The 21,747-nt window shown below is 43.7% G+C and overlaps 1 protein-coding gene across 4 annotated transcripts in view; it reads left to right on the top strand.

The window, feature by feature from the left end:
- Positions 1 to 20,667, top strand: part of ZNF143 (zinc finger protein 143) — a 31,039-nt gene extending 10,372 nt beyond the window's left edge. For all 4 annotated transcript variants that reach the window (XM_040989149.1, XM_040989150.1, XM_040989151.1 and 1 more), the window contains 11 exons: positions 2 to 198; positions 2,340 to 2,414; positions 5,013 to 5,132; positions 5,293 to 5,368; positions 5,955 to 6,080; positions 7,078 to 7,257; positions 12,608 to 12,835; positions 16,310 to 16,458; positions 17,283 to 17,444; positions 18,117 to 18,263; positions 19,885 to 20,667. In XM_040989149.1, coding sequence (XP_040845083.1) covers positions 2 to 198; positions 2,340 to 2,414; positions 5,013 to 5,132; positions 5,293 to 5,368; positions 5,955 to 6,080; positions 7,078 to 7,257; positions 12,608 to 12,835; positions 16,310 to 16,458; positions 17,283 to 17,444; positions 18,117 to 18,263; positions 19,885 to 19,968 — 1,544 coding nt within the window. In that variant the 3' untranslated portion in view covers positions 19,969 to 20,667. The remainder of the gene's footprint in view (position 1; positions 199 to 2,339; positions 2,415 to 5,012; positions 5,133 to 5,292; positions 5,369 to 5,954; positions 6,081 to 7,077; positions 7,258 to 12,607; positions 12,836 to 16,309; positions 16,459 to 17,282; positions 17,445 to 18,116; positions 18,264 to 19,884) is intronic.
- The last annotated feature ends 1,080 nt before the right edge of the window (positions 20,668 to 21,747 follow it).

Raw genomic sequence — 21,747 nt, 5'->3', positions numbered from 1 at the left:
GACAGTTATGACCAGAGTGCATTACAGGCAGTTCAGCTGGAAGATGGCACGACAGCTTACATTCACCACGCAGTGCAAGTTCCACAGTCTGACACCATCTTGGCAATTCAGGCAGATGGGACGGTGGCAGGTCTGCACACTGGGGATGCTACGATTGACCCTGACACCATCAGTGCTTTGGAACAGTATGCAGCAAAGGTATTGCGTTTCACAGTGTTATGAACATCCCAACTGTAGCTCCTTTATTTTTCATGAGAGAAAAAAACAGAATACTTTGTCAAGAAACTAGCAATTCAAGATCAAAGCCGACCTGAATATTTAAAAGAAGTGACATGTTAAAGATATATAGGAAGAAAATAAAGCGCTGGAATAAGGGCTTATGGGAAAAAAAGTAGATGACAGGTAACTCACAAAGAGATCCCCAGGGGCTGGCGCTGTGGCCTAGCGACTAAAGTCCTCACCTTGAATGTGCCAGGATCCCTCCCATATGAGCGCCGATTCTAATCCCGGTGGACCTACTTCCCACCCAGGTCCTTGCTTGTGGCCTGGGAAAGCAATCAAGGCGGCCCAGAGCCTTGGGTTCTTGCACCCGTGTGGGAGACCCAGAAGTTCCTGGCTCCTGGCTTCGGATTGGTGTAGCACTGGCCATTGCGGTCACTTGAGGAGTGAATCACCGGACAGAAGAACAGAAGATCTTCCTTTCTGTCTCTCATCCTCTCTATATATATTTAAAAAAAAAAGAGAGAGAGAGAGAGACCCTCAGGGGTGAGCACCATAGAAGAAATAGAATGTGGATGGAACTAACTATGAATTAAGAAGTAGGGGCCAGCACCATGAAGCAGCTGGCTAATCTGCCACCTGCAATGCAGGCATCTTCTGTGGGCATTGGTTGAAGTCCTGGTTCATCCACTTCTGATCTAGTTCCCTACTAATGTGCCTGGGGAAACAGTGGAAGGTAGTCCATGTCCTTGGGCCCCTGCCACTCACATGAATTACAGAGAAGAACCTCCTGGTTCTTGGCTTTGGCGTGGTCCAGCCCCAGCTGTCAGGGCCATTTAAGGAGTAAAACAAGCAGATGGAAGGTGTCTCTCCGTCTCTCCCACTATCCCTTTAATTCTGCCTTACAAATAAGTAGATAAATAATTCTTTTCAAAAATAGAAATTTAGGGCCAGAGCCATGTTATAACGGGCTAAGCCTCCACCTGCAGTTCCAGCATCACATATGGGTGCCAGTTCAAGTACCACCTGTCCCACTTCTTTATTATTTTATTTTATTTTTTATTGGAAAGTCAACTATACAGAGAGGAGGAGAGACAGAGAGGAAGATCTTCCTTCCATTGATTCACTCCCCAAGTGACTGCAATGGCCAGAGCTGTGCTGATCTGAAGTCACGAGCCTGGAGCTTCTTCTGGGTCTCCCACGCAGGGGCAGAGTCCCAAGGTTTTGGGCCATTCTTGACTGCTTTCCCAAGCCACGGGCAGGAAGAGGGCTAGAAAGTGGGGCCGCCCAGATATGAACTGGTGTCCATGTGGGATCCAAGCTAATGCAAGGTAGGACTTTAGCCACTAGGCTACTATGCTGGGCCCCTGACTGCTCCACTTCTATATATATCCCTGCTAATCAGCCTGGGAAAGCAGTTGGGGAGTGCCCAAGTGTTTGGGCTACTGGTTTCTGGCTTCATGTCAGCCCAGGTTTGACCATTGTGGCCATTTAGGGAGTGAATTGGAGGATGGAAGATCTCTACCTATCTGTAATTCTCTCTTACAAATAAAACTAAAATAAACCTCCAAAATACAAAAAGTAGAAATTAGAGAAAAAAATCAAAAGAGAGTCTGAAGTTCCACGCTGAAAAGGTTAATTTTTTTTTAAAGATTTGTTTATTTTTATTGGAAAGGTAGACATAGACAAGAGACAGAGACGAAGATGGTTCACTCCCCAAATGGCTGCAACGGGTGGAGCTGAGCCAATCCAGAGCCAGGAGCTCTTCTAGGTCTCCCATGCAGGTGCTTTGACTGCTTTCCCAGGCCACAAGCAGGGAGCTGGGTGGGAAGCCGGGCCGCCAGGATTAAAACCAGTGTCCGTATGAGATGCTGGCGTATGCAGGGCGAGGACTTTAACCACTACACTATTGCGCCCTGCCCGAAAAGGTTAATTTTTCTTCCTGCATTTGAATATACATCTCTCAGAATTTAAAGATTTTTCTTTTTGGTACTTTTTTTGGGAATTTTCAAGCACACACAGAGATAAATGATAATGAATCTCTGTGCTCTTATCCTTGTCACTCAACTTGAACTATCATCAAAATGAAATTTTTTTAAGCTTTATTTTTTTTTCTGTAGGTTTCCATTGATGGAACTGAAGGTATGACAGGCACTGGAATGATTGGAGAAAATGAACAAGAGAAAAAAATGCAGGTATGTAAAGCTGCTTTTTTATATTATTCAAATAAGAATCAGCATTTCTGAATCTTTTGTGGATGACCATGAGAACGGGGGCTCATTACCTGTCTAGGATAGTCACCCCAGATCCATGCAACGATATGTATTTGGACAGCTTTCTCAGGAACATGTCGCAAGGTTCGATAAAGTGGTTGCAAAAAGGCACTAATATAACATGGATATTGCAAAAATCTCAGTGCAGCTTGCATTCTGGGACCCGAGGCAGTTTTGGAGACCAGATCATCTGCCTGTTCTTCCATGATTGTTCATGGGTCCGTTTTCAGTGTGACTTTTGGGCTAATGGGCACAACAGATTAACCTGCCTCATGGAATATCCACATCCTCTATCCGAGTTCCATCTGAGTGCTGGTGATTTTAATCTGGCTTCCACATCCCTGCTCATGTGCCTGGGAAGGCAATAGACGGAGGCCCAAGTACTTGGACTCATGGGAGACCCAGAATCCAAACTAAAATGTGTTGTAAATGGATTTTTGGAAACTTAGCATAAAAAAATGTAAAATAACTGATTTTACATGGATTGTATGTTGAAATGATAGTTTCAAACACATGGGGTTGAATAAGATAATTACTAAAATTAATTTTACCTTTTTCACATGGTTCTATGTGTGGCTGTTAGATGATTTTTAATTACATAATGCAGCTTGTATTTATAATTCAGTATTTCTTCTCATCACTGCTGGGCGAGAACTTCATGGTTTACTCATTGTTCTCTGAAATAGTTACCCTATTCAAGGTTGAGTACCTAGTACATGATGTTAAAAAGTTAGAATGTTCCAAAAGAATCAGAGCAAACAAGTAGAACCAGTAACTTCTTTACATTGCCTTGCTTCAAACATTTGGCAATATCTGAAGATAGTTTTGGTTGCTACACCTCAGCGAGTACAGCTTGGATCTAGTGGGCAGGTGCTCTGCAAAGCACAGGACAGCACCCTGCAGTGTAGTCGTCTTCTGCTCAGGATACCAATAGTGCTAACCTCCCTCTAAAATAATGTCTTTGGGAATGTCCAGATGTTCATTTTTACTTGTAAGGATAAAAGGGGGAACATTTGGGAGAGGCACTAGTGGCTGTCATGGCCCTCATACTATATTTTAAGAAGAAAACAACAAAATATTGAAATACTGTATAAGTTATAATAAAATGTTCTGGGGGCTGAATTTCTACTCGCTGAATATTAGCTGTGTTAATTTGGACAAATTCTGTGGTTCTGGGATTTTCTTATCTCTTAAATGAGAGCAGAAAATAATCTTTCACTTTAAAAAAGTTATTTGTGCGTTTGAAAGGTACAAAGATTATTTCCATTTGCTGGTTCATTCCCTGATTAGCTTACAATGGCCATGACTGGATTGGGATTCCCACAAAGGTGGTAGGAACCCAAGTACTGGAGCCTCAGCACTGCCTTCTCAGGGGCTATGTTAGCAGAAAGCTGAAGTCAGGAGCCCAAGGTGGGTATTGGACGCAGGCACTTAGTATTGCAATGTGAGTGCAGTATCCTAACTGGTGTAATAACCTGCAGGCCAAATCTTTGCCTTTGTTACTTTATGGGACTATGAAAACTGAATGAAATTTTTACCTCAGTATTTTTTTAAAAGGACTTTTGTTTGTTTTGTTTTTTTATACTGGGAAGTCAGATTTACAGAGAGGAGAGAAAGAGAGAAAGATCTTCCAACCACTCATTCACTCCCCAACTGGCCACAGTAGCTATAGCCAAGCCAATCTGGAGCTTAAAGCCTCTTCCGGAACTCCCACACGGGTACAGGATCCCAAGGCTGGCTCACTCTGCAAATGCCTGCAATGCCCAGAGTGAAGCTAGTCCAAAGCTGGGAGCTCAGAGCTTCTTTTGGGTTTCCTATATGGGTGCAGAGGCCCAAAGCACTTAGTTCATCCACTGCTGCTTTCCCAGGCCATTAACAGGGAGCTGCATAGGAAGTAGAGCAGCAGGGACTTGAACCGTTGCCATAGGATGTTGGCACTGCAGGCAGAAGTTAGTTTGTTGTGCCATGACGCCAGCCATGTAGATTTCCTTTTGGCTGCTTCCAGAGCCATTGATTTTAGCTGTGAAACACAATTAGTCTGACTGACTTCAGAGTGAAAGAATCTTAATAAAGTGAACACCTGAGACTAGGATTCCATAATAGTATTTTATCTTTTATTCTGGAAATAGTAGTTTTGCCTACCTTATTTCTTTTTTTATATATAATTTTTTGTTTTATTGGAAAGTCAGATTTACAGAGAGAAGGGGAGACAGAAAAATCTTTCATCTGCTGATTCATTCCCCAAGCAGACAGATGGCTGGAGCTGAGCTGATTTGAAGCCAGGGGCTTAGAGCTTCTTCCAGGTCTCCCACATGGGTGCAGGGTCCCAAGGCTTTGGGCGTCCTGTACTGTTTTCCCAGACCTGGATGGGAACTGGATGGGAAGCAGGGCAGCTGGGACAGCAACCGGCGCCCATATGGGATTGTGGTGCATTCAAGGCAAGGACTTAAGCTACCATGCTGGGCCCATCTACCTTATTCCTATATAAATAAATGTAGTCATACTCTTTCTTTCATCTAGATTGTCTTACAAGGACATGCAACAAGAGTAGCTGCTAAAACTCAACAGAGTGGAGAGAAGGCATTTCGATGTAAATATGATGGATGTGGAAAATTATACACAACAGCTCATCATCTTAAGGTATATATTACATAAATACTGTATCTAGTTATAAGAATGCCTAGGATGTGAAATGCTGTCAGGATGTACTTGTGACATTGAAGCACCACTGTTTGCTCCAGTCCTAGAGACCTGAGGACTAGATAAAGGAAGTGAAATCCTGCCTGTGTTTTAATGACAGGTCCATGAGAGATCACATACAGGAGATCGGCCTTATCAGTGTGAGCATGCAGGCTGTGGGAAAGCCTTTGCAACAGGTAAACCAAGAACTTTCATCGTTTCCTGGTTCCTAGTCAGGTGGAGATGGGCCAGAGGCAGGAACTGACTCCTCGCCCTTGACTGCACAGGAGCACATGACCTGTTGACAGTCTTACTGCTTCCTGTCCTGCATTCCTGTTTTCGCCACAGGCTTGTCCCTGCCCACTGTGTTTGGCTCTCTTCATACCACACTAGGCTTTCTTTTAGCAGAAAAAAGGAAACTCAGCTTGAAAATGTAAGCTAATATTTAACATGAAAGGCCATAGGGAAGCATGGAGAGCAGTGGCAGTGTCCTCCCCAAGGATACCTCAAGCCTCCTGACTTCCATCCTGGTTCTTTGTGTTGATTCCACTCTAGGCTTTAGGGGTATGGGCTCTATACACCTGATGAAAAAAAAGAAACTATTGAATTTTCAGTGTTGGCAGCCCTGAGCTATCTGTATTCTTCTCCATTTAAAAGAGTTATTCTGTTGTATTTGCCCAGCAATTTTTTCCTTGGTGATTACTGTATTTTTCCATAGCTTAATCTCAATTTGCATGTCTAGAGGAGTATTGTGTCATTAAATATTTTAATTTTTTCTTAAAGGTTATGGATTAAAAAGTCATGTCAGAACTCATACAGGAGAAAAGCCATATCGGTGTTCAGAAGATAATTGTACTAAATCTTTCAAAACTTCAGGAGACCTACAGAAACATATCAGAACTCATACAGGTACTAGCTTGAACAGAATGTCATATGCAGGCCAGGAATTCTTAGTCCGCAGAGAGGGAGCTGGGGAGGGCGTCTCTGGAAGGGCTTTAAGCAAGTCCCCGCCTTGCTTGTTCATTTCCATACAGCTTGCTGTTGGTGTAGGTATGCCTCGCCACAGTGGGGACCCAGACAGTCACAGTGCCCTTCGAACACCAGCCCTCTCAGATGTATTTCCTAAACAGTAAGCTGATTTACCTGGCACTGAATAAACTAATGAATCGCTGAACTGGGTTTAAACAGGAAGACAGCTAGTTCCTTCTCAATTTGGTGTTATTTTTCCTGAAATAAACTGCTGTGAGGGGGTATGTCTGAGCCTTTATTATTCCACAGGAATGGACTTGTCTCCTGTCTCTGTATTTTGCCTTTCAAACAGATAAGTAAATTCAAAAAGGAAGGGGGCAAGTGGGAATCAAAGGCTACTTCCTTTATGGGTGCAGGGATCCATACAGCAAGTCTGAAGGAACGGACTGTAATCGGCAGAGTAGTTGTCAGCATTTGGATGTGTATTATGTACTGGACTATTACATTTTAAAAAGACTCAAACTTGAACTTTTCTTTAAGATACTATACATAAAGTAAGAGATAAATTTTGTAGGTGATTCTAAAATATCCCTAATTTAATCCTTCAATCTAATTTCTTTTATATTTCTTTCTATTTTTTTTTCCTGCTTTTCTCAGCTCATTTTTAAAATATCCATCTGGCTAATTCCATCTTTGAGAGTCATGAATTCACTGATGAGTTTAGAATATCACTCAGGGTTTCTTATGTAAATTTAAATTTGAAGTAGAACATGTTGTTTTCAGGGAAAAAAAGAGAGAGAGAGGGAGGAGGCTGAAGGGAAAGTCAACCCAAGAATGCTAGACCTTGAAGTCTAGTCCTAGGTGAAATTTAAGAATGAAACATTTTCATTTTCTATATGTTTTGCACTATTTAATTTGTTTTCCTTTGCATTTTCAGGAGAAAGGCCCTTTAAGTGTCCCTTTGAAGGCTGTGGTCGATCCTTTACAACGTCAAATATCAGAAAAGTCCATGTTAGAACACATACAGGCGAAAGACCTTACTACTGCACAGAACCAGGATGTGGGAGGGCATTTGCCAGTGCAACCAATTATAAAAACCACGTGAGGATACACACAGGTAAGTCTCTGGCCTGGCCTTTTGGTCTTTTATCTTTCAAAGGGTTTGACCCTTATCTTCTCCAAAAACCATTTTTAGTTTTTTTCACCTTTCCTACCACTTGGTGTGGTGGGAAGGGATTAAGCAATTTAAATTTTTTCATCTTAGCGTCAGTGCACTGACGTCCTGCAGTTATTGAGCATCTGTTCTGTGTTCCTCTGCCAGGATCAGCTGAAATGCAGCTGGGGTGGTCCGTGGGGGGAGTCTGCTGCTGAGTGTCCCCCACTAGGTGAATACGGTGCCATGAGAGCAGAGGGAGCAGTCATTTCTGCAGGGATGGGAGAAACGTGCTTTACTAGGGAAATTTTAAACTGAATCCTGGAGTTTCCCTGGCAAGGAAAATGTCACGGATAAAAGCCCAGCGATAAATATGATGAAAGATTGACACTGCGTAATTCTGTATGACTGGAGCAAAGGGTTGTATAGGTGAGCTGGGGAGGTAGTCAGGACGCTCTGTGTGCTGTGTCCTAAGCCGGACGAGGTGGAGCTGCAGGGAGGGTGGCCTATGAATATCTTCTCTTGGGTAAGCAGCTTTACTGTGTATGACTCAGATAGAGCTCATCTACCTGAAATACGTGATTCTGTCTTTCAGAGCGCATTGAGAAGGTGGTGCAGTCATTTCCAAGGTCCAGTTTAGAACATTGGCATCCCCTCCTAAAGAAACTGTAGCTCTGTAGCGGTCTTTTCCTAGCCCAGGCCCCAGCCACGGTCTAACCCACTTGTTTCACTTGATGAGACATTGGCCTGTTCTGAACATTTTCACATCAGTGGAATCTTGCAGGCCTTTTTCTTCAGGCTCCTTTCTGTTAGGAAGTTGTTGAAGTTCTGTCTTAGCATCTTTCCAGTTCTATTCTTTTTAAATAAGTAAGGGGTATCTCTACTGGATGGGCATTTTCACGAGTTGCTTTCGCTTTCTAGCTGTGTTGAATTATGCTATTCTGAGCATCCAAGTGCCTGTCTTAGGGGGTTTAAATGGTAACTATGCTTAACATTTTGAGGAACCCGCGAACATGTTCTCCCATAACTAGACTGTTTCACATTCTCAGCAGCAGTCACTCGTGGATTCTGCTTTCTTCACACCCTGGTTAGCAACCTAGTTGTTGTTAACTATCTTTCTGACTTATGCTTATCTCAGTGGTTGTGAGTTAGCATCTCACTAAGGCTTTAAAATAAATCTGAGGCAGAAAAGGAGGAACACAGACTGAGCTTCATCTGCTGGCATTCCCAGATGCCCACAATGAGCAGTGCTAGGCCAGGAGCACAGTCCACTTCTTGCATGTGGGTGGGAGGGAGCTAGCTACTTGAGCCACCACCTGTTACCTGTCAGGATGTATGCTAGCAGGAAGCTGGCATAATTAGTGAAGAGGGGTACTAATGTGGCAGAGAGGGTTAAGCCTCCTCCCTCAGTGCTGGCATTCCATGTAAGAGTGCCTGTTCAAGTCCTAGCTACTCCATTCTGATCCAGCTTTCTGGTGATGTACCTCAGAAGGCAGAGCAGATGACCTAGGCACTCGGCTCCCGCCACCTCGTGGGAAAGCCTGACTTCTTTCTGACCCACCTGGTGATTTGAGGAATGAGCCAATAGATAGGAGACCTCTCATATTCTGGATATAAGTCAGTGTGTCTGTCTGTCTGTCTCTCTCTCTCAACCATTTATTTATTTGAGAAACAAATGGCCACAATGGCTGGGGCTGAGCCAGGCTGAAAGCAAAGCCTGGACTCCGTCCTCATCTCCCATGTGGGAGGTGGGGATCCGCGTACTTGTGCCATCCCACTGCTTTCTGCAGGAATTAGCAGGGAGCTGGCAGGACGCAGGACAGTGATCTCAGTCTGTGGTAGTGGCTTCCCCTGCGGAGTCACAACAGCAGCCCCTGGACTTGGGCCTTATCAGATACAATTCACAGTTGTTTTCTCCCATGCTTTGGGGTTGCACTTTTACTTTCTTGGAGGGTACCATTACTGTATGATAGTTGTTTTTTTGTGTGTTTGTATTTTGCTTATTCTAAAGTCAGATACATAGAGAGGAGGAGAGACAGAGAAAAAGATCTTCCATCCAATGATTCACTCCCCAGGTGGCCACAATGGCCAAGTTGAGCTGGTCCAAAACCAGGAGCCAGGAGCCCCCTCTGGGTCTCCCACACAGGTGCAGGATCCCAAAGCTTTGGGCTGTCCTTGACTGCTTTCCCAGGCCACAAGCAGGGAGCTGGATGGGAAGTTGAGCTGCTGGGATTAGAACCAGTGACCATATGGGATCCCGATGCATTCAAGGTGAGGACTTTAGCTGCTAGGCTACCATGCCGGGCCCAGTAATTTCTCATTTGATCATACAACTCGGGGAGATTATGCATCAGCCAGTAGGAAACATAAGCGCCCAAACCAAGCGTTTATATGTATGTATACATACATATAAAGGACACTTTTTTTTTTATAAAGATTTATTTTTATTGGAAAGGTAGATATACAGAGAGGAGAGACAGAGAGGAAGATCTTCCGTCCAATGATTCACTCCCCAGGCGACCGCAACGGCTGGACCTGAGCCAATCCAAAGCCAGGAGCCTCTTCCGGGAGCCTTGGGCTGTCCTTGACTGCTTTCCCAGGCCACGGGCAGGGAGCTGGATGGGAAGCGGGGCTGCCGGGATTAGAACCGGTGCCCATATGGGATCCCAGGCGTGCAAGGTGAGGACCTTAACCACTGGGCCATCGCGTCAGGCCCATAAAGGACAACTTTTTACTTTTTGTTTGTTTGTTTGTTTGTTTGTTATCCAAAAGACAGATCTTCCATCCATTAGTTCACTCCCCCCAAATGTCCACCACAGTTAGCCAATTACTTGCTTCCTTCCCAAGTGTGCATTAGCAGAAAATGGATCTGACTTGAACCAGGCGTTTTTGTTTTTTTTTTTTTAAAGATTTATTTTTATTATTTTTTCATTAGAAAGGCGGATATACAGAGAGGAGAGACAGAGAGGAAGATCTTCCGTCCGATGATTCACTCCCCAAGTGAGCGCAACGGGCCGATACTATGCCGATCCGAAGCCAGGAGCCTCTTCTGGGTCTCCCACGCGGGTGCAGGTTCCCAAAGCTTTGGGCCGTCCTCTACTGCTTTCCCAGGCCACAAGCAGGGAGCTGGAAGAGAAGCAGGGCTGCCGGGATTAGAACCGGCGCCCATATGGGATCCTGGGCGTGCAAGGCGAGGACCTTTAACCACTTGCGCCACGAACCAGGCGTTTTGATATGGTGTGTGGGCAGCCAAGTAGACTAAACTGCAGTGCTAAGTGTCGGCCGCACACCCGCACCCTACCCCATTCGCTCCTGCTGGACTGTGGTGTGGCGCCACGCAGTGCTGATTGTTGCTCCAGCCTGGACAGCAGAGTAATCTACTTCCATTTCTCATACACATTTTCCGCACAACAATCAGCAAAGATAAGAACTTTAACCCAACCTGCCCTTTTTGAGAATGCAGACTGCGCAAAGGACAGAAAGCAGTCTCCTATTATTTAGTATGTAAGACATACTAGTATGAGATCACTGCTTCCCAAAAAGGTGTAAGATGACGAAGTGCAGATCTAAGCCCAAGTGACAAATTCACATTAATATCTCCAAATCCAATTCAACCCACAGAACTCATTTTTCCTTCTTCCATATTTTTATGCCTGTCTCACAGCCAGAACCCAGGCTTTTAATAGCATTGAAGCAGTTACTCATGTGCTAACACTTTGGTCACATTTGAAATAGCTTCAGAATTGCTTTGCTTGTACCTCTATAACTTACAGCAATTTTTTTTTAAGTTAGATTTCTTGGTATTTGCCCCACATATCTTTGCAAGACTGAGGGCATTACTCAAATTCCGCATAGATAAGCCTACCTCATTTTCTCCCACTGCCACAGCCCCCAACACGTATTCATTTAAACCGTAGTTAGGTTCATTTGTGCCAGCTTGTTTTATTTTTAGGTCACTGTTCCATCACATGTTGGCACTGCCTGGGCATTTTGATATTAAGTGGTTGTTTTTGTTTACATTTTTTTTTTGTTAAAGAGAAAAAAAAAGACCCATTGGGCTCATCACAATAGCCTAGTGGCTAAATCCTTGCCTTACATGTGCCAGGATCCTGTGTGAGTGCCAGATCGTGTCCTGGTTACTCCACTTCCCATCCAGCACCCTACTTGTGGCCTGGGAAAGCAGTAGAGAATGGCCCAAAGCCTTGGAACCCTGCACCTACATGGGAGACCCGGATGAGGCTCCAGGCTACTGGCTTTGGATTGGCCCAACTTCAGCTATTTCAGCGACTTGGAGAGTGAATCAGCAGATACAAGATCTTTCTTTTTGTCTCTCCTCTGTAAATCTGCCTTTCCAATAAAAATAAATAAATCTTTTTGAAAAAAATGAGTTAGCACCCGGCGAGATATCATAGTGGTTAAAGTCCTCATCTTGAATGCGCCGGGATCCTATATGGTCACTGGTTCTAATCCCGGCGACCCTGCTTCCCATCCAGCTCCCTGCTTGTGGCCTGAGAAAGCAGTCAAGTACGGCCCGAAAACTTGGGACCCTGCACCCGCGTGGGAGACCTGGAAGAGCTCCTGGCTCCCTGCTTCGGATTGGCTTAGCTCCACCCGTTGCGGTTCCTTGGGGAGTGAATCAACAACGGAAGAGCTTCTTCTCTGTCTCTCCTTCTCTCTGTATATCTGACTTTCCAATAAAAATAAATAAATCTTAAAAAAAAGAAAAGTAAACCATATTTTAAAAAAATCAGTTAAATTGGGCAACATCTCTATCCTAACTTTTCTCCTCCTTTGAAATTAAGTGGTGTTGATGCACAGGAACAACAACTAGTATCAACAACTAGCAGACCACCTTTTGTAAAATGTTATTGTACTTCTTTTGAGAGGCACTGAGAGAGACAGGTCCCATTCACTGGGTTATTCCACAGCTGCTTGCAGCACGTGGGACTGAGCCAGACTGAAGTCAGGCCAGTCTCCCATGTCAATGGCAGAAACCTAACTATCTGATATACGATTTGCAGCCTCCTAGAGTCTGCATGCAGCGGGGAGGTGAAATTGAGGGTACGAGTCAGTTATCAATACCAGATGCTTCAGTATGAGCTTCAGATCCTAACCGCTAGGCATCAATCAAGACCGTGGTTGGGGACTCCTTTTTTTTTCCGTACTGATTTTCTTGCGTGTATGCACATGGTAGGAGTCAGAAGGATTCGACAGCAATTTATTTTTAAGTCTTCTCCCCTCTTGGAGAGAGAAGGGTGATTATATCTGCATATGCAAAAGGTGACCTCTTCTGTTTTTGTTTTAATGTTCTTAGGAGAAAAGCCTTATGTTTGTACAGTTCCTGGGTGTGACAAAAGGTTTACAGAATATTCCAGTTTGTATAAGCACCATGTTGTTCACACTCACTCCAAACCATACAACTGTAACCACTGTGGGAAGACATACAAGCAGATCTCCACGCTGGCCATGCACAAACGGACAGCCCACAACGACACTGAGCCCATTGAGGAGGAGCAGGAGGCCTTCTTTGAGCCTCCCCCAGGTGAGAGTTTCAGCCATTCTGTTTCTGAGTTTGAGAATCAACAGTAATAAACATCATTTGGGGTGCATACCATTTTCTTCAGATATAAGGTGTCTTTCATGTAATCACATAAGCGTAGACGTCACGACTGTGGTAAGTGCTCTGGTGCTTTGGGGGACACGTATTAAGGAGAACTTGGCATAGTCTGGGAAGTCACTTCTGGGAATGTGATTTTGAGACAACTAGAGGGTGAATGAGGAAGTTTAATTATGTGACAAAGTAGGAGGGGGAATGGAGCAAAGGCAAGAGAATGTTCAAACTGAGGGAGTGACACATACCAACAGCCCTGAGGTTGGGCCGCGCACAGCAAACTGTCCTACAAACCTGGCTGGGAGGTTGGTGTGAGGTGAGGCTGAACCTCAACTCTTCATTGATTCAGACATAGTGAGCCATGTTTTAAGAGACTAAATTATTTATTTCACTAAAAGTAAACTCTAGGAAAAATATTTTACTTTCTTTGGTGTTAAATAATTAAGCATAGGTAAATAGGTTAAAGGAGGTAAGTTTTTTTTCTTCAAGATTTGTCCACATTGAAAAGACAGATTTAAAAAAGATAAAAAGAAAGGCAGATTTAGGCTCTGACGGTGTGGCCTAATGGCTAAAGTCCTTGCCTTGAAAGCCCCGGGATCCCATATGGGCGCCGGTTCTAATCCCAGCAGCTCCAGTTCCCATTCAGCTCCCTGCTTGTGGCCTGGGAAAGCAGTTGAGGACAGCCCAAAGCCTTGGGACCCTGCACCCACATGGGAGACCCCGAGGAAGTTCTGGATCCTGGCTTCGGATCGGCATAGCATCAGCCGTTGCGCTCACTTGGGGAGTGAATCATTGGATGGAAGATCTTCCTCTCTGTCTCTCCTCCTCTCTGTATATAGACTTTGCAATAAAAATAAGTGAATCTTAAAAAAAAACAATAAATACTAAAGTACTAAAAAATACTTAGAAAATTAACAATAACAACAACAACATAAGAAAAGTTTTTAGGTGCAGAAGTTAGTTGCAGAATAAGGGGAAGAATAGATATCTGTTCTAGTGATACCCGTAGTCCTAGTTTGTTTGTTGAAGTGCTTGACAGGTAATTATCTGAAAATGACAGTTTCTATAGTTCTGAAGGCTGTAAGATGTTATTTTTCCATCTCAGTCAATTCCAGTATGCATGGTTAGATAGGGGAGACACTGTTCACAGGGTCCAAAGGTTCAGGTAGACCACAGATTAAGTTCTAGAAATCTGTTGTACAATATGGTGACTACAGTTAATCTACTCTTTACTTGATAATTGCTAGGAAAAAAGTAAATAAAAACATATTAAAGCAACTGCTGAATCATGTTAGTTAGAAAATGGATTTTTTTTAAAGATTTCTTTATTTTTATTTGACAAGCAGATTTTATGAAGAGAGGAGAAATAGAAAGAAATGTCTTCCATGAGCTGGTTTGCTCCCCAAATGGCTGTAATGACGGAGCTGAGCTGATCCGAAGCCAGGAGTTTCTTTCCAGGTCTCCCACATGGGTACATGGACCCAAGGTCTTGGACCATCTTCCTCAGACTTCCCAAGTCATAAACAGAGCTGGATCAGAAGTGCAACAGACAGGACTCAAACCAGTGCACATTTGCGATGCTGGCACTGCAGGTGGAGGATTAGCGTGTTATACCACCATGCCATCCTCAGAGATAGGATTTAATAATGTCAAACTTAATTTTAACAGTCTTTTTAAGCTTTGTCAAGTCAGTTTCTTAAATGCTAGTATTTCAGATTGTCAGAGGTCCTGGTGTTCTAGAAGATAGTCTATAATATACCTTTTGGAAAAAAAGACAAAAAACACTCGGATTTTTCCAAGAGGACAAACTTGTGTTCTGGTTTTTCACGCCATGATCTCCTGGATCTCGTAACCTTTAGGAAAGATGATAAATCAATATGCAGGACCGAACAAACAGAAGTTTGTTGAGCTTTGCTAAACTTAGCCAAATGACTGTGAGCATAAACCTTGACTAGCATTAGCGTATTAAGGCCTTCTTTGAAGGGAGACAATATTTTTTTTTATTGTTGTTCTTTCCTTGGTGAGAAGGCTCTGTAATGTTCCTGGACACCAAGCACAGCAGTAATGGGCTGTTAACTGTCATTTACTCCTGATACTTTATGAAATAAAGCAGTGGATGGGGGTTCCTGCTCTGTGCCTATAAATGATTAACCTTACTCCAGATAATATGCCATTGTACATTGTCTTTACACAATGATGTCATTGTGTACTGATGATTTACAATCCATCACCTGTGTTAAAGACTAGGTAAGTTGGAAGGTTGTGTTTACAAACCCTCCTGCTTCTGTGGTTAATGTTTACGAAGATTGTCTTATCACTTTTAACAGCTTCTTGAGTTGACTGCAGAAACTTGGTGCATCATTGCTCTAGTGGAAAGATTATTTGCGGATTTTTGTGTGAGGTTCCCTGCCCCCAACACATAAGCCGAGAATCAAGCAACTACTGGAGCTGAGAAAATAAGAGTTGTCTTGAAATTAGAACACTTAAATTTGATATGGAAAGGTTTTATTAGATTGGCTTTGGTTTGATCTAATAGATGTGGAGGTAGAGAAATCGAAAGGTCCTGGAAGCCATTTTTATTTAGAATATAATGTGCTCACAATTTTTTAAGATTTATTTATTTTTATTGGAAAGTCAAATATACAGAAAGGAGGAAAGGGCCCAGTGGTGTAGCCTAGCGGCTAAAGTCCTCACCTTGAACACACCGGGATCCCATATGGGCGCCAGTTCTAGTCCTGGCAACTCCACTTCCCATCCAGCTCCCTGATTGTGGCTTGGGAAAGCAGTCGAGGCTTTGGGACTCTGTACCAGCATCAGAGACCTGGAGGAGGTTCCTGGCTCCTGGCTTCAGATCGGCATAGCACCGTCTATTGTGGCCACTTGGGGAGTAAATCATCAGACGGAAGATCTTTCTCTCTGTCTCTCCTCCTCTCTGTATATCTGCCTTTCCAATAAAAATAAATAAATCTTTAAAAAAAAAAAAAAGAAAGAAAGGAGGAGAATGGAGAGGAAGATCTTCCATCCATTGATTCACTTCCCAAGTAGCTACAAGTGTTTGGGCTGAGCCAGTCTAAAGCCAGGAGCCCAGAGCCTCTTCTGGGACTCCCACACAGGTGCAGGGTCCCGGGTTTTTGGGCCGTCCTCGACTGCTTCCCCAGGCCACAAGCAGGGAGCTGGATGGGAAGTGGAGTAGATGGGACACTAACTAGCTACCATATGGGATCCCAGTGCGTTGAAGGCGAGGACTTTTAGTCACTAAGCTACCGCGCCAGTCCCTAGAATATAATGTGTTCACATTTTAATTTATATCATTTTCTTAATCTTTAAAATGTTCTCTGTTTTCTGCATATATTAGTTGGTTGGTTGGTTGGTTGGTTAAATAAACTAATCCTTTGTTTTAAACAGGTCAAGGTGAAGAGGTTCTTAAAGGGCCTCAGATCACCTATGTGACAGGTGTAGATGGGGACGAAGTTGTGTCTACACAAGTAGCTACAGTGACTCCGTCTGGCTTGAGTCAACAAGTTACACTTATATCCCAGGATGGAACCCAACATGTAAGTATCCTCCAAAAGCCGTACAAAATCACATTTCTCTGAATCCTGGCATGAAAGACCTACTAGGGCCCTACTGAGGCAATGCTTGAATGTCATAGGACAGACGTGGACCTCAGCCTACAGGCAAAGGTGCATCTCACAGGTTCTCAGTAGCCTGCTAGAGCAATTGCCTGCAGGAAGATAAGCAGAGAGAAAATATTTGTGACTGTGGAACCCAGATGGTGTTATTGCCTCAGCCCAAAGGTGAGGCAGGGAAGGATAGAACCATAGTAAGACTGAGGATTTGAACAGTAATTATTAGGCTGGCACTGTGGTGCAGTGGGTGAAGCAACTGCTCGATGTTCTCATATCCAAATGCCAGATCCAATCCTGGCTATTCCCTTTCTGATCCAACTCTCTGGTAGTGTACCTGGGAAGGCTGGAATGTCAGATGTGCATTTGGAAATAGAAGATGCTGCTGAGCAGGTTGATAAAGGCCTGATCATAGAAGTTTCAGGAGTGCCACATAAGAATTCTGAACCGGAGATGATGGGAGTTACTGAGGATTTGCTTAGGGTGGCATAATAAGATTAATTTTGTTTTAGAATGTGTCAAGGTAGAGAATAGTTAGGAAAGAGTAACACTGGTTCATGTGGAGAGAAGTTGAATTATTGTAGAAATTCAGATAACTGAAAAATAGGTGTTTTTCTAATTATTGAAAGAATTTATCTGAGTATAAAAGGCTTAGAGGATAAATTTATACAAGGATTAGGCCCAGACCTGTATTAAGATTATCAAATGTAATGAGAAACACCGATTGATTTCTAAAATGCATTCTATTGCAGGTCAACATATCTCAAGCTGACATGCAGACCATTGGCAATACCATCACCATGGTAACCCAGGATGGCACCCCCATCACAGTCCCTGCTCATGATGCCGTCATCTCCTCCTCAGGAACACACTCCGTCGCCATGGTTACTGCCGAGGGGACAGAAGGCCAGCAGGTCATTACTTGTTTTTATCATTCAACACACATAACAAAATCAAAATACCCTCTGTGGCACAGTGGTTAGACATACACACTGAATGCCACTTTTCCAACTCATTAACTCTTTGCTCCTCACATGCTGTTTCTGCTCACTGATAGAACTATAGTGATTTTAAAAAAAAAATAAAGCTATAGTGATAGCTGGATCTCCCTCAAACTTGTCATAAGGATTCAATGAGATTGTGCAGATGAAGTATGTAATCCAGGTGTATGTTAACTGCATTAACAGGAACTACTCTTCTTCTGAGACTCTAATTATGTGTATATTAACTTGGTTTTGTCCACAAGTTGCTAAAGATCTTTTTTGAATCTCTCTTTATTCCACTAATCATTGAATTAATTTGACCTTTCTTTTGCCATCATTGTCTTCTGTTGCCCACTTGAATAACTTTTAATTCTATATACTTAATTTTAATTATATAGTTACTCCTGACTTCAGTCTGACCCAGACTTGGCTACTGCAGCCATTTGGGGAATGAACCAGCAGATGGAAGATCTCTCTCTGTCTTATTAAATAAATAAATCCTAAGGAGAGAAATGTCAGCTCCTGCTTTTTATTTTGACTTTGAAGACAATTTCTTGCATTAAGTGAACTTCAACTTGGCTTCTTCTGTTCATTTTGCTAAAGGTTGCAATAGTGGCCCAAGACTTGGCAGCGTTCCATACTGCATCGTCAGAAATGGGACACCAGCAGCACAGTCATCACTTGGTCACCACAGAAACCAGGCCTCTGACCTTGGTGGCAACATCCAATGGCACCCAGATTGCGGTTCAGGTGAGTACAAAAACCAGCTGTCCTCCGCTGACGACAGTGCTGCTCACAGTTCTCAGCCTGGCACACGGCGCTTCCTGCCAGTGCTCGCGGGGAGGCAATGAGTGACAGAGTGCTTAGGCCCCTGTCACTCAAGGGAAAGACCTGGGTGGAATTCCTGGCTTCTGTCTTCAACCTGACCCGACCTATCTCCCCACTCCTTTTTTTTTTTTTTTTTTAAGATTTATTTTATTTCTTTTGAAGACAGAATGAGCAAGCAGGCAAGAGAGAGAGAACTCCCATCTGCTGGTTCACTCCCCTCATGACCCCAGGAGCCAAGGCTGAACCAGGCAGGAGCCAGATGCTTCATTCAGGTTTTCCAAATGGGTGAAGGAGCCCTAGCACTTGGTTTATCCTTCACTGCCTTCCCAGGCACATCAGAGGGAGCTGGATTGGAAGTGGAGCAGCAGGTTTAGATAACGAATGCTGGCAGAGCAGTCAGCAGCTTTACCTACACCACAGCACCGACCCCCAAGATTTGCCTCTTTTGTCTTTCCCTCTGTTTTGTCACCCTGCCTTGCAGATAGACAAATAAATAAACAAACCAGGGGAAGGGTGGTAGGGATAGGGAAGGAGCAGAGCCTCCTAGATACAGATGCTGCCCTCCTGAGGGAGGGTTGCTTCTCTGTGCCTAATTACTGAAGAGTTAGCACACACTTAAAAAATACCAGCCTGTGCTTCTACTGAGTTGATGGGTATTGAAGCTAAAGGCTGGGGCCTGGCTGCTCCACTTGTGCTCCGGCTGCCTACTGATGACATGGGGAATGCAGTGGAGGATGGCTCAAGTCCTTGTCCCACTGCACCCCTGTGGGAGAACTGGATGAAGCTCCTGGCTCCTGGTTTTGTCTTGGTTAAGCCCTGGTGGTTGCAGCCATCTGGGAAGTGAATCCAAGTGGACAATTTCCCCTGGCTGTCCTTTGTAATTCTTTTTAATAAATAAATCAGCTTTAGAAACAACAACGGGGCCCGGCGGCGTGGCCTAGTGGCTAAGGTCCTCGCCTTGCACACACCAGGATCCCATATGGGCGCCGGTTCTAATCCCGGCAGCCCCACTTCCCATCCAGCTCCCTGCTTGTGGCCTGGGAAAGCAGTCGAGGACGGCCCAAAGTTTTGGGGTGCTGCACCTGTGTGGGAGACCTGGGAGAGCTCCTGGCTCCTGGCTTCAGATTGGCTCAGGTCCAGCCATTGCAACCACTTGGGAAGTGAACAATTGGACAGAAGATCTTCCTTTCTGTCTCTCCTCTCTGTATATCCGCCTTTCCAATAAAAAAATAAATAAATCTTTAAAAAAGAGAAAAAAAATGAGGAAGATGCAGCTGAAAGACTCAGCAAATCATTTGTCCCCAGTGGCCAAGATGACATCTATTGAAAAATTTATTAGAATTCTAAATAATGAAACTCTTGCTCTGCCCTGCACAAATCTGATTTTATGCTCTTGATAATTGGGTCAGTAATAATATTGTAACAATCATACAAAATATCCAAAATTTACAGACAAGTTTTAATTCTGTTTTACAACACTTGTTTGGCATTAGCTTGACTGTGGCTTTTGAGCTGTGAATGTGCCATCTGTGGTGTGTTTCAGCTTGGAGAACAGCCATCTCTGGAGGAAGCCATCAGGATAGCCTCAAGGATCCAGCAAGGAGAGACGCCGGGGCTGGATGACTGAGCTGCCACACCAGCGAGGCACTAGGAAGCAAGAAGAGCCACTCGCCTCGGCAGCAGCAGTCCACCAGGCTCTGGCCCAGGACACGAGGAGTTGTCGTTCCTGACCCGCTGTGCACATTTTTATGCAAGAGTGGAGAACATTTTATTCTTGACACTTTTATGTACATAACCCTTGGAATAGATTCCCAAACTGATTCATTCTGTACAAGGAAGTATGAAATTAGGGCAGCACAGTAAATTTTCATGTTATTCTTTTATCAGACCACAAACTCCTAGAATCTATTTGCAAGACCATTGCTGTCTCACAGGTTTTAGGGTGGATTTTTAACTTACTGTGAAGAAATAAAGGCTGCAGTGTCTGAGATGTTAAGGTTCTACACGTCAAGCAATCCTAATTCCAGAAGCCATCGTGGATGAGAAATGAGCCTTCAGCTGTTTCCCCAGTTAGTAGAATGTCTACAGCTTTTGTTCATTGGACACTTATCCATTTTTATTTGTATCTCATGGTTTGAAGATTACTCATTCAGTCATTGTTTCCTGTCCCTGTTAAATATCAGCTCTTCAAGCTGAAATTTGCATTACATTGGGATTATGTATAAAATTATAAAGTTTGGTTATTTAAAATTAAAAAAATACAGTGTTTGGGTTTTGTTAAAGACTTTACTTACGGTTTTTTTGGTTACTGTTAAAAAAAAAACAATGAACTATCAAAGTTTGACCACAGGTTGGTGCACGGGAATACAATGCTGTAATTAGAAATGGCTTTACTCTGAAAATTAGGTTAGTGAGTTGGTATAAATTATTTATTTTTGCTTATGTACTTTGTTTTAAAGCTATTTGCCCTAAAGTTTATTAATTTTGAATACAGCAATTTTTTAAATGTTAAACCTTTATATTTGTTTCATTAAATCGGTGAGAGGGTGGGGGCAGACATTGAGGAAGAGGCTGCAGAGCTAACAGACTATACATACAGAGTCAGTACCCGTCCATACCATCAGGTCTTAGCAGCAATATTATGTATGAGATGCACGAAATTTACCACCTCCAGCTTGGTTGGGATGGATGGATGGATGGTTCTTAAATTTTTTTTTTTTTTTTTTTTAATTTGAGAGGCGAGCAGTGTAATTTCCAGGGCTAGGCCAGGGTCAGGTGCTGAAGCCAGGTGCCAGGAGATCCACCTGGTTCTCCCACATTGATGGCAGGGACCCAGGTACTTAAGGCATCCACTGCTTCCCAGGTCTGCATTAGCAGCAGTGCTGGAAATGGTAGACAAAGCTCAGTATCAAACACAGGCGTTCTGATGTGGGACTCGGGCTTTTTTTTTTTTCAGATCTATTCATTTTTATTGAAAAGACAGATCAGATTTACAGAGGAAAGTTAGAAAGATTTTCCATTTCCTGGTTCACTCTCCAAGTGGCTGCAATGGCCAAAGCTGAGCCAATGCAAACCCAGCAGCCAGGAGCTTCTTTCAGGTCTCCCTGTGCTTTGGACCATGCAGAGTCCCAGTGCTTTGGACCATCTTCTGCTTTCCCAGGCCACAAGCAGGATGCTGGATAGGAAATGGAGTAACCAGGACATGAACTGGCACCATGTGGAATCCCGGCACTTGCAAGGTGAAGATTTAGCCATTGAACCGTCATGCCGGGCCTGGGACACAGGCACTAAACCACTAGGCCCGAACCTATCCCCATTGCTGCCATCTCACATGTCACTGACTCAAGGTCTCCTATGGAGTTTTTTATTTATTTTATTTTTATTGGAAAGGCGGATATACAGAGAG

The sequence above is a fragment of the Ochotona curzoniae genome, unplaced genomic scaffold (assembly GCF_017591425.1).
Source record: "Ochotona curzoniae isolate NIBS_2020 unplaced genomic scaffold, NIBS_Ocur_1.0 contig_517, whole genome shotgun sequence".
In the NCBI taxonomy this organism is placed as follows: domain Eukaryota; kingdom Metazoa; phylum Chordata; class Mammalia; order Lagomorpha; family Ochotonidae; genus Ochotona; species Ochotona curzoniae.
The sequence above is the reverse complement of the archived record's forward strand: the minus strand, read 5'-3'. Positions and strand labels throughout refer to the sequence as shown.